This window comes from Rhinoderma darwinii, chromosome 4, assembly GCF_050947455.1.
Source record: "Rhinoderma darwinii isolate aRhiDar2 chromosome 4, aRhiDar2.hap1, whole genome shotgun sequence".
Classification (NCBI taxonomy): Eukaryota; Metazoa; Chordata; class Amphibia; order Anura; family Rhinodermatidae; genus Rhinoderma; species Rhinoderma darwinii.
In genome coordinates this window covers 410,824,880-410,837,517 of record NC_134690.1, presented here as the reverse complement: position 1 = coordinate 410,837,517, position 12,638 = coordinate 410,824,880, and the positions used below count along the sequence as shown (strand labels likewise).

The 12,638-nt window shown below is 49.4% G+C and overlaps 1 protein-coding gene across 1 annotated transcript; it reads right to left on the bottom strand.

Annotated features, from left to right (window-relative positions):
• Positions 1 to 4,297: 4,297 nt before the first annotated feature.
• On the bottom strand, positions 4,298 to 11,788 carry TJAP1 (tight junction associated protein 1). The gene is made up of 5 exons (XM_075863546.1): positions 11,633 to 11,788; positions 11,489 to 11,555; positions 10,433 to 10,540; positions 7,121 to 7,204; positions 4,298 to 6,882 (listed from the first exon to the last, which is right to left on the bottom strand). The coding sequence occupies exons 1-5, from the start codon at positions 11,725 to 11,727 to the stop codon at positions 5,755 to 5,757; spliced, it is 1,482 nt and encodes a 493-aa protein (XP_075719661.1). The 5' UTR covers positions 11,728 to 11,788; the 3' UTR covers positions 4,298 to 5,754.
• Between the last annotated feature and the right edge of the window lie 850 nt (positions 11,789 to 12,638).

The following is a 12,638-nucleotide window of genomic DNA, read 5'->3' as shown; positions in this document are numbered from 1 at the left end:
ACATCACACATCTGATGCTACAAGTGACATATAGCCACACCCCTGCAATGACATCACACATCTGATGCTACATGTGACATATAGCCACACCCCTGCAATGACATCACGCATCTGATGCTACAAGTGACATATAGCCACACCCCTGCAATGACATCACACATCTGATGCTACAAGTGACATATAGCCACACCCCTGCAATGACATCACACATCTGATGCTACATGTGACATATAGCCACACCCCTGCAATGACATCACACATCTGATGCTACATGTGACATATAGCCACACCCCTGCAATGACGTCACACATCTGATGCTACATGTAACATATAACCACACCCCTGCAATGACGTCACGCATCTGATATTACATGTAACATATAGCCACACCCCTGCAATGACGTCACGCATCTGATGCTACATGTGACATATAGCCACACCCCTGCAATGACATCACACATCTGATGCTACATGTGACATATAGCCACACCCCTGCAATGACGTCACACATCTGATATTACATGTAACATATAGCCACACCCCTGCAATGACGTCACCCATCGGATATTACATGTAACATATAGCCACACCCCTGCAATGACGTCACACATCTGATGCTACATGTGACATATAGCCACACCCCTGCAATGACGTCACACATCTGATGCTACATGAGACATAGCCACACCCCTGCAATGACGTCACATCTGATGCTACATGTGACATATAGCCACACCCCTGCAATGACATCACACATCTGATGCTACATGTGACATATAACCACACCCCTGCAATGACATCACACATCTGATGCTACATGTGACATATAGCCACACCCCTGCAATGACATCACACATCTGATGCTACATGTGACATATAGCCACACCCCTGCAATGACGTTACACATCTGATGCTACATGTGACATAGCCACACCCCTGCAATGACGTCACACCACATCTGATGCTACATGTGACATATAGCCACACCCCTGCAATGACATCACACATCTGATGCTACATGTGACATATAGCCACACCCCTGCAATGACGTTTCATCTGATGCTACATGTGACATATAGCCACACCCCTGCAATGACATCACACATCTGATGCTACATGTGACATATAGCCACACCCCTGCAATGACGTCACATCTGATGCTACATGTGACATATAGCCACACCCCTGCAATGACATCACACATCTGATGCTACATGTGACATATAGCCACACCCCTGCAATGACGTCACACATCTGATGCTACATGTGACATATAGCCACACCCCTGCAATGCCGTCACACATCTGATGCTACATGTGACATATAGCCACACCCCTGCAATGACGTCACACATCTGATGCTACATGAGACATAGCCACACCCCTGCAATGACGTCACATCTGATGCTACATGTGACATATAGCCACACCCCTGCAATGACATCACACATCTGATGCTACATGTGACATATAACCACACCCCTGCAATGACATCACACATCTGATGCTACATGTGACATATAGCCACACCCCTGCAATGACATCACACCTGATGCTACATGTGACATATAGCCACACCCCTGCAATGACGTTACACATCTGATGCTACATGTGACATAGCCACACCCCTGCAATGACGTCACACATCTGATGCTACATGTGACATATAGCCACACCCCTGCAATGACGTCACACATCTGATGCTACATGAGACATATAGCCACACCCCTGCAATGACGTCACACATCTGATGCTACATGTGACATATAGCCACACCCCTGCAATGACATCACACATCTGATGCTACATGTGACATAGCCACACCCCTTCTATGCCGTCACACATCTGATGCTACATGTGACATATAGCCACATCCCTGCAATGCCGTCACACATCTGATATTACATGTAACATATAGCCACACCCTTGCAATGACGTCACGCATCTGATATTACATGTAACATATAGCCACACCCCTGCAATGACGTCACGCATCTGATGCTACATGTGACATATAGCCACACCCCTGCAATGACATCACGCATCTGATGTTACATGTGACATATAGCCACACCCCTGCAATGACGTCACATCTGATGCTACATGTGACATATAGCCACACCCCTGCAATGACATCACACATCTGATGCTACATGTGACATATAGCCACACCCCTGCAATGACGTCACATCTGATGCTACATGTGACATATAGCCACACCCCTGCAATGACATCACACATCTGATGCTACATGTGACATATAGCCACACTCCTGCAATGACGTCACACATCTGATGCTACATGTGACATATAGCCACACCCCTGCAATGCCGTCACACATCTGATGCTACATGTGACATATAGCCACACCCCTGCAATGACGTCACACATCTGATGCTACATGAGACATAGCCACACCCCTGCAATGACGTCACATCTGATGCTACATGTGACATATAGCCACACCCCTGCAATGACATCACACATCTGATGCTACATGTGACATATAGCCACACCCCTGCAATGACGTTACACATCTGATGCTACATGTGACATAGCCACACCCCTGCAATGACGTCACACATCTGATGCTACATGTGACATATAGCCACACCCCTGCAATGACGTCACACATCTGATGCTACATGAGACATATAGCCACACCCCTGCAATGACGTCACACATCTGATGCTACATGTGACATATAGCCACACCCCTGCAATGACATCACACATCTGATGCTACATGTGACATAGCCACACCCCTTCTATGCCGTCACACATCTGATGCTACATGTGACATATAGCCACATCCCTGCAATGCCGTCACACATCTGATATTACATGTAACATATAGCCACACCCCTGCAATGACGTCACGCATCTGATGCTACATGTGACATATAGCCACACCCCTGCAATGACATCACGCATCTGATGTTACATGTGACATATAGCCACACCCCTGCAATGACATCACGCATCTGATGCTACATGTGACATATAGCCACACCGCTGCAATGACGTCACACATCTGATGCTACATGTGACATACAGCCACACCCCTGCAATGACGTCACACATCTGATGCTACATGAGACATACAGCCACACCCCTGCAATGACGTCACACATCTGATGCTACATGAGACATACAGCCACACCCCTGCAATGACGTCACACATCTGATGCTACATGTGACATATAGCCACACCCCTGCAATGACATCACACATCTGATGCTACATGTGACATATAGCCACACCCCTGCAATGACGTCACACATCTGATGCTACATGAGACATATAGCCACACCTCTGCAATGACGTCACACATCTGATGCTACATGTGACATATAGCCACACCCCTGCAATGACGTCACACATCTGATGCTACATGTGACATATAGCCACACCCCTGCAATGCCGTCACACATCTGATGCTGCATGTGACATATAGCCACACCCCTGCAATGACATCACACATCTGATACTACATGTGACATAGCCACACCCCTGCAAAGACATCACCCATCTGATATTACATGTGACATATAGCCACACCCCTGGCAATGACATCACGCATCTGATATTACATGTGACATATAGCCACACCCCTGCAATGACATCACACATCTGATACTATATGTGACATATAGCCACACCCCTGCAATGACATCACGCATCTGATATTACATGTGACATATAGCCACACCCCTGCAATGACTTCACACATCTGATACTACATGTGACATATAGCCACACCCCTGCAATGACGTCACACATCTGAAACTACATGTGACATATAGCCACACCCCTGCAATGACGTCACACATCTGATGGTACATGTGACATAGCCACACCCCTGCAATGACTTCACACATCTGAAACTACATGTGACATATAGCCACACCCCTGCAATGACGTCACACATCTGATGGTACATGTGACATAGCCACACCCCTGCAATGACATCACACATCTGATGCTACATGTGACAGCCACACCCCTGCAATGACATCACACATCTGATGCTACATGTGACATAGCCACACCCCTGCAATGACGTCACACATCTGATGCTACAAGTGACATCTCTGGCTCCCAGTACACAGACTGATGGGACTGCACAGCGCTGAGGGACGTGCTCCTAATGCCGTATTCTTTACACCCCGACTCTTCCATCCCTGTATGTCTGCCGATCCTCAGTCCATCAGTGCGAGACACTAAGAAGGGGCACATATACATATATATCAGCAGGGTGTCCCCCCCCCCCCCCCCCATCAATTATCACATGTCACATTTCAGTTAAAATAGTTTATTTCTCATTGGAAAATAGACATCAGCTTTGAAAAAATGTCTGAAAATAAATCTACGCGGGTATAACAGTCCGAGATCAGGAGGACGGGAGGCGCCAGACACGCAGGAACGGAGAATACTGTGCCGCCAGATACAAAAATATATATATGTGTCTATATACAGACATGACCGATGGAGAGCGCCGATATCTGGACAACAAGTCTGACGAGACGGAACGTAAAACACCGCGCCCTGAGCGAGCCACGGAAAACGTCAGCGGCAGGACGAGCGAGCCACGGAAAACGTCAGCGGCAGGACAGTACCACCAAACCGAAAAATAACAGATCACAAAAAACACAAGCGGCTGAGGAGAAGGGTCAGCTCGCCGCACGCCGCCACCTCACCGCAAGAAAATACTCAACGTTGCGTCACTGCCGACCAATACCACAGAACGATCAGATGTCCAAAGCTCTGGTGCCCGGCGCCACCCGTAATCTGCCCACAACGGAGGGGGAATCAGGCCAAATCCAGAGCTTTGAAAATCCGGCAGAGGCGGGCTACCCAGCGCCAGCGGCTCCATCCATGACATCCAGGGGAGATCAGGAGCAAATGTCGACTCCGAGGAAAGCACAGAACAGAGGAGGGACCAGTGGCACAACGCCACCTCCACCACCACGCCGTAAGATGTCACCAATCCAATATACCAAGTGTAACCTAACCGCTCCGCCATCACATCGCTCCCCCTAACTCCCACCATCGCATCGCTCCCCCTGACTCCCACCATCGCATCGCTCCCCCTGACTCCCACCATCGCATCGCTCCCCCTGACTCCCACCATCGCATCGCTCCCCCTGACTCCCACCATCGCATCGCTCCCCCTGACTCCCACCATCGCATCGCTCCCCCTGACTCCCACCATCGCATCGCTCCCCCTGACTCCCACCATCGCATCGCTCCCCCTGACTCCCACCATCGCATCGCTCCCCCTGACTCCCACCATCGCATCGCTCCCCCTGACTCCCACCATCGCATCGCTCCCCCTGACTCCCACCATCGCATCGCTCCCCCTGACTCCCACCATCGCATCGCTCCCCGACTCCCACCATCGCATCGCTCCGCCTGACTCCCACCATCGCATCGCTCCGCCTGACTCCCACCATCGCATCGCTCCCCCTGACTCCCACCATCGCATCGCTCCCCCTGACTCCCACCATCGCATCGCTCCCCGACTCCCACCATCACATCGCTCCCCCTGACTCCCACCATCACATCGCTCCCCGACTCCCACCATCACATCCCTCCCCCTGACTCCCACCATCACACCGGGTCCTCCTCTGCTGTGTGGGAACCAGAGCTGTCCGGTGGGTAGCCCTCCTCCTGTAGTGCACTATAGTCATGGCTGCATATACTGTACGGTGATGGCCACAGCCCATAGACGTCCTTTATATCGGGTTCCTGGGCTAGTTCAGTAAGTTCCCCTGCTCCTGCGCCCGGGTCAGGCTGTCCTTCCGGTGCAGGTGGTGCACACCCATTCGTTTCGGGCTTCGGTGCGGTCGGCCACTTGGAGGTTTCTCTCTCAGCATCTCCCGGTCTTCCTCAGTCTCCAGAATCTGCTCCTCTTCAATGTCTTCAGGCTCCACCAGATCCTCCTCTTCCTCCGCAGCTCCAGACAGAAGGTCCTGAGCCTCTTCCTTGGAGAATTCTTGGCCGTACTCATTGGGAAGTGGTCCCCTGTTTGTCCCGGTGAATTCCTTTTCAGGACTGGACTCCCAGCTACTAATCCAGCTGTTCCCAGACGTTTCCCGCTCAGAAAAAGCTTGTGCCGCGAGGCTCAGTTCTTGCATGGAGCGGCTGAACCTCTGCTGCAACTCCAGCGCGGTGTCCCGACTAAAGGAGGTGCGGTGCGCCAAGGACCCCCCCGAACTCAGAGCCGCTTTATCCACAAACATCCTCTGCCAATTCGCCAACATGTCCTCCTCTGAGCTGGCAGAGCTGGGGGCTGCGCTACTTAATGGGGAGCGGGCAGGATTGTCTGCACTCCGTGCCCGCTGTGGGTAGCTGCCGGACGATGACGGGCTGTTTGGGACAGTGCGGTGTCGGTCGGGGCTCTCCTCGCCCTGCACGAGGCTGAGTGAGATGGCTTGTCTGGTGGCATACGTACAGTTGGGCAGTGGACTGTTTTTGGGGATCTGCACCTTCTCATCGGAGAACTCGATGACCTTGCGTCCTGGATACAGAGGGTGGGGAGGTGGAGGAGTTGGGTAGGGACTGAGTTTCTCGAAGGTTGGGGGCTCTTCGGTGGCACTGTCCACGCTCCCCTGCTTCTGGAGGACGCCGTTCTGCTGCTGACCGGAGCCGCTCATGTCTACGTGCACAAAGACGTCCTCCGCAGCTGGGCCGCTGCCGCTGCTGGACGTGGCCGAGTTAAGAATAAGAGATTCCGGCTTTTCCAGAACCCGTGCAATGACGGAGGTGGGCACCACATCCGAATGGGACAGACCAGGAGGAGGAGTGTCCTGACCGGAGCCGGGAGACGAGGTGGAGTTCTGGAGATGTTTACTGACCATGTCCTGCAGCTTGTACGGCAACTGAGAAAGAGGAAAGATAAAAACGAGGGTCAATAACGTGGCACTGATGTACAAGTCTTACTGCCGGCTGTGGAGGACGGTCCACGGCGCTGGACACTTCTCATGTGAGACCCTGAGCCACAAACAGCCATAATCAATGCTAATGTAACGACAAAAACTGCTGGCCGACCCCTTACTGGAGACTCCCGCACCCCGCCTCACACTCACCAGAAGAAGGGAAACCGAAGCGAATACTCACATCGGCAAACTTGTGGTTCCTGAAGTGGGACTTGTTGCATTTGAGAAGCTGCACGGCGAGATTACAGTCCTGTCTATAGCGCTCCTGGTAATAAAGACGACTGTGTCATAAACAGAAAGTACATCCAACCCTGATCCGCATATTACAGGTCACATGTACAATAAAGCTCCATCAACAGCAGTATCACCCTGGAAATACATCACTTATCCTGTACTGATCCGGAGTTACATCCTGTATTATACTCCAGAGCTGCACTCACTATTCTGCTGGTGGAGTCACTGTGTGCATACATTACATTACTTATCCTGTACTGATCCTGAGTTACATCCTGTATTATACTCCAGAGCTGCACTCACTATTCTGCTGGTGGAGTCACTGTGTACATACATTACATTACTAATCCTGTACGGATCCTGAGTTATATCCTGTATTATACTCCAGAGCTGCACTCACTATTCTGCTGGTGGAATCAGTGTGTACATACATTACATTACTTATCCTGTACTGATCCTGAGTTACATGCTGTATTATACTCCAGAGCTGCACTCACTATTCTGCTGGTGGAATCACTGTGTACATACATTACTTATCCTGTACTGATCCTGAGTTACATCCTGTATTATACTCCAGAGCTGCACTCACTATTCTGCTAGTGGAGTCACTGTGTACATACATTATATTACTTATCCTGTACTGATCCTGAGTTATATCCTGTATTATACTCCAGAGCTGCACTCACTATTCTGCTGGTGGAGTCACTGTGCACATTACATTACTTATCCTGTATTGATCCTGAGGAACATCCTGTATTCTACTCCAGAGCTGCACTCACTATTCTGCTGGTGGAGTCACTGTGTACATACATTACATTACTTATCCTGTACTGGTCCGGAGTTACATCCTGTATTATACTCCAGAGCTACACTCACTATTCTGCAGGTAGAGTCACTGTGTACATACATTACATTACTTATCCTGTACTGATCTTGAGTTACATCCTGTATTATACTCCAGAGCTGCACTCACTATTCTGCTGGTGGAGTCACTGTGTACATACATTACATTACTTATCCTGTACTGATCCTGGGTTATATCCTGTATTATACTCCAGAGCTGCACTTACTACTCTGCTGATGGAGTCACGGTGTACATACATTACTTATCCTGTACTGATCCGGAGTTATATCCTGTATTATACTCCAGAGCTGCACTCACTATTCTGCTGGTGGAGTCACTGTGTACATACATTACATTACTTATCCTGTACTGATCCTGAGTTATATCCTGTATTATACTCCAGAGCTGCACTCACTATTCTGCTGGTGGAGTCACTGTGTACATACATTACTTATCCTGTACTGATCCTGAGTTATATCCTGTATTATACTCCAGAGCTGCACTCACTATTCTGCTGGTGGAGTCACTGTGTACATACATTACATTACTTATCCTGTACTGATCCTGAGTTACATCCTGTATTATACTCCAGATCTGCACTCACTATTCTGCTGGTGGAGTCACTGTGTACATACATTACTTATCCTGTACTGATCCTGAGTTACATCCTGTATTATACTCCAGAGCTGCACTCACTATTCTGCTGGTGGAGTCACTGTGTACATACATTACATTACTTATCCTGTACTGATCCTGAGTTACATCCTGTATTATACTCTAGAGCAGCACTCACTATTCTGCTGGTGGAGTCACTGTGTACATACATTACATTACTTATCCTGTACTGATCCTGAGTTATATCCTGTATTATACTCCAGAGCTGCACTCACTATTCTGCTGGTGGAGTCACTGTGTACATACATTACTTATCCTGTACTGATCCTGAGTTACATCCTGTATTATACGCCAGAGCTGCACTCACTATTCTGCTGGTGGAGTCACTGTGTACATACATTACATTACTTATCCTGTACTGATCCTGAGTTACATCCTGTATTATACTCCAGAGCTGCACTCACTATTCTGCTGGTGGAGTCACTCTGTACATACATTACTTATCCTGTACTGATCCTGAGTTACATCCTGTATTATACTCCAGAGCTGCACTCACTATTCTGCTGGTGGAGTCACTGTGTACATACATTACATTACTTCTCCTGTACTGATCCTGAGTTACATCCTGTATTATACTCCAGAGCTGCACTCACTATTCTGCTGGTGGAGTCACTGTGTACATACATTACATTACTTATCCTGTACTGATCCTGAGTTACATCCTGTATTATACTCTAGAGCAGCACTCACTATTCTGCTGGTGGAGTCACTGTGTACATACATTACATTACTTATCCTGTACTGATCCTGAGTTATATCCTGTATTATACTCCAGAGCTGCACTCACTATTCTGCTGGTGGAGTCACTGTGTACATACATTACATTACTTATCCTGTACTGATCCTGAGTTACATCCAGTATTATACTCCAGAGCTGCACTCACTATTCTGCTGGTGGAGTCACTGTGTACATACATTACATTACTTATCCTGTACTGGTCCGGAGTTACATCCTGTATTATACTCCAGAGCTGCACTCACTATTCTGCTGGTGGAGTCACTGTGTACATACATTACATTACTTATCCTGTACTGATCCTGAGTTACATCCTGTATTATACTCTAGAGCAGCACTCACTATTCTGCTGGTGGAGTCACTGTGTACATACATTACATTACTTATCCTGTACTGATCCTGAGTTATATCCTGTATTATACTCCAGAGCTGCACTCACTATTCTGCTGGTGGAGTCACTGTGTACATACATTACATTACTTATCCTGTACTGATCCTGAGTTACATCCAGTATTATACTCCAGAGCTGCACTCACTATTCTGCTGGTGGAGTCACTGTGTACATACATTACATTACTTATCCTGTACTGGTCCGGAGTTACATCCTGTATTATACTCCAGAGCTGCACTCACTATTCTGCTGGTGGAGTCACTGTGTACATACATTACATTACTTATCCTGTACTGATCCTGAGTTACATCCTGTATTATACTCCAGAGCTGCACTCACTATTCTGCTGGTGGAGTCACTGTGTACATACATTACATTACTTATCCTGTACTGGTCCGGAGTTATATCCTGTAAAAATCAATCAACTACGTCCCAAATTCCCCTGGAATCTGGTTGTATAAATGAGTCTGGGGGCTTCTGCCTGGCAGTCTGAGGTTCATATGATGGGGGCAATTTTGACCCTGAACGCCTGCCCTGGTGACCGTATGGATTGAACCTACAACCTGCAGCGTTCTCCAGAGAAGCCCCCCCCCCTCCCCCACACATGACGTACATTCAGCTCTTCCAGCTTGTTGATGTTGGTCTTGGCATCCAGTAACTTATTGGTGAGCTCCACAATCTCCCAGTCCAGGGTCTTGCGCTCCACCTCGGCTTTCTTAATCTACGGGTGACCAAAAGGGACATGTCAGTGACTGCGGAGAAGGACGACAGGTGGGGGAGGAAACACATGAACTCATCCACACGACATACAGAAGACAGAGCCACACTGGGGAGGATGCCGGGGGGCCACTATTAACCCTGAAGATGCCACAGGTGGAAGACAAGAGAGCGGGTGGCATTCCGGAAAGTCAGACAGACGAGACAAAGACCCTGGAAGAGTCACCCATCCCCCATCACTACCAAACGCAACTGAATAGATCCAACTTTGGCTGAAGGAGGCCTGCGAGCGCGCAAAACGAAGAGAGAGAGAGAGAATTAGATGTAAGTTATAGCAGTGCACAATGTGCGCCTCCACTGCTCCACCACAACCACACACTCAACCATTCTCAGTCACCACCACAACAAGCAACACCGCCATCCGAACCTCCTCCGCTCCACCTACACCCAAACCTCCTCCGCTCCACCTACACCCAAACCTCCTCCGCTCCACCTACACCCAAACCTCCTCCGCTCCACCCGAACCTCATCCGCTCCACCTACACCCGAACCTCATCTGCTCCATGAACACTGTCACCTAGACCTTATTTACTCTGCCTAAGACATTACTTGAACCTCATTCTCTCTGACTAAACCTCATCTGCTCCACCTACACCACCTGGCCCTCATATGCTCCATGAACACCATCACCTAGACCTCAATTGCTCCACCTACACTACCACCTGGACCTTATCTGCTCTACCCAAGTTGTCATTTGAACCTCATCTGCTCCACCGATACCATGATCCCCGTCACACCAGCCGTCTCCTACACGTTCAACGTCATCCGTAGAGCAACACTGCACCTGTCACCACTGAAGCAAGAGCCAGATCCGCATAACACACAGCGAATGAGGACCCTCCAGCTCCACCCACCACTAGACCTGGCCACATGCAGCGGGTGGAGCGCTCACCAGCGTGTGTAGTTTCTCCTCCAGGTCCTGGTTGGTCCTCTGGGAGGCCGTGTAGCTGTTTTGTAACCTGGAGGACAGAAGGTAAAGATGGGAACCGGGGTCTCAGGTGATGGAACTACATAAACATCACCCAACATCATTTACCTGCGGAACTTGTCCTTGAGCTTCTCCATCTCCTCCCGATTACGGTTAAGCTCCACCTCCAAATAATGCCGACTGGCGTCCACCTCGTGCTCCATGGCTTCAATTTTGGTGGTGGCGTACGCCAGGCGCCTGCGCAGCTCGTCATTCTGGTGCTGCAGAAAGCTGAAGTAAAGCAGACAGGATGACCACTCCTGCGGAAGATGTTACTATAGACCATCAACAGTAGAGGACGGGGGCTCTATAAGGATGGTGGTCTTATACATGGGGACTCTGATGCTGTAGGGGGAGGGGATAGTTAAAGGGTGTCCAGTTTCCCTATTAAGCCATATAAAGGTGGAAGACGGACTTTCTTACATCCATCATCCAGTGCTGCCCCTGAGATCTCAGCTGTGTGCAGGGTCCCAGCATTATCACAATGTTGTGTGACCCTCCTGCTGCTCTGATACATCTGTACTGTGGGTGTGACGTTGTGTCATGTGTATACACTGAGGCCTTCACACAATACCACTCCTCCTGCACGGCTGCTCTATCGACGTCCCAGCTCTTTACTATGGTGACAGCAGCCGATGTCCAGTGTCCTAGATTCACTGGGTACGTCACAAGGAAACACAGCTGGAAACACGGAAGCGGCTCGAGGCAGGGGGACAACCTGCCGGACATCTCTTACAGAAATTATTTATGAGACATCGGAAGTGCATGTTCAGGGCAAAGAGGAGGAGACCAGGGCAAGTAGAAGAAAAAAAAAGAAGTAGTCGAGAAAAAGACAGAGGGGGGGGAGTGATCAGGGCAAAAAGAAGAAAGAGTGGAGGATAAGGAGACGACAGGGGGACTTGGCGAGACGGGACTGGGATGAGGTGATCAGGGCAAGTAGACGAAGAAGCAGGGGGGCAAGAAGAAGAAGCGGAGGGGGACAAGAAAGAGTGGAGAAGAACGGGGGGAGAAAGAAGAGAAGACGTGAGGAGCTGGCAAAAAGGAGACATGTGGCGGCAAGAAGAAGCAGCAGCGG

Coding starts and splice junctions, on each gene's coding strand:
- TJAP1 (XM_075863546.1), bottom strand. CDS start 11,727: ATGGAGCACGAGGTGGACGCCAGTCGGCATTATTTGGAGGTGGAGCTT. Junction 11,556..11,632: donor CTCAAGGACAAGTTCCGCAG/GTAAATGATGTT, acceptor TCTGTCCTCCAG/GTTACAAAACAGCTACACGG. Junction 10,541..11,488: donor AGGAGAAACTACACACGCTG/GTGAGCGCTCCA, acceptor GGTCACCCGTAG/ATTAAGAAAGCCGAGGTGGA.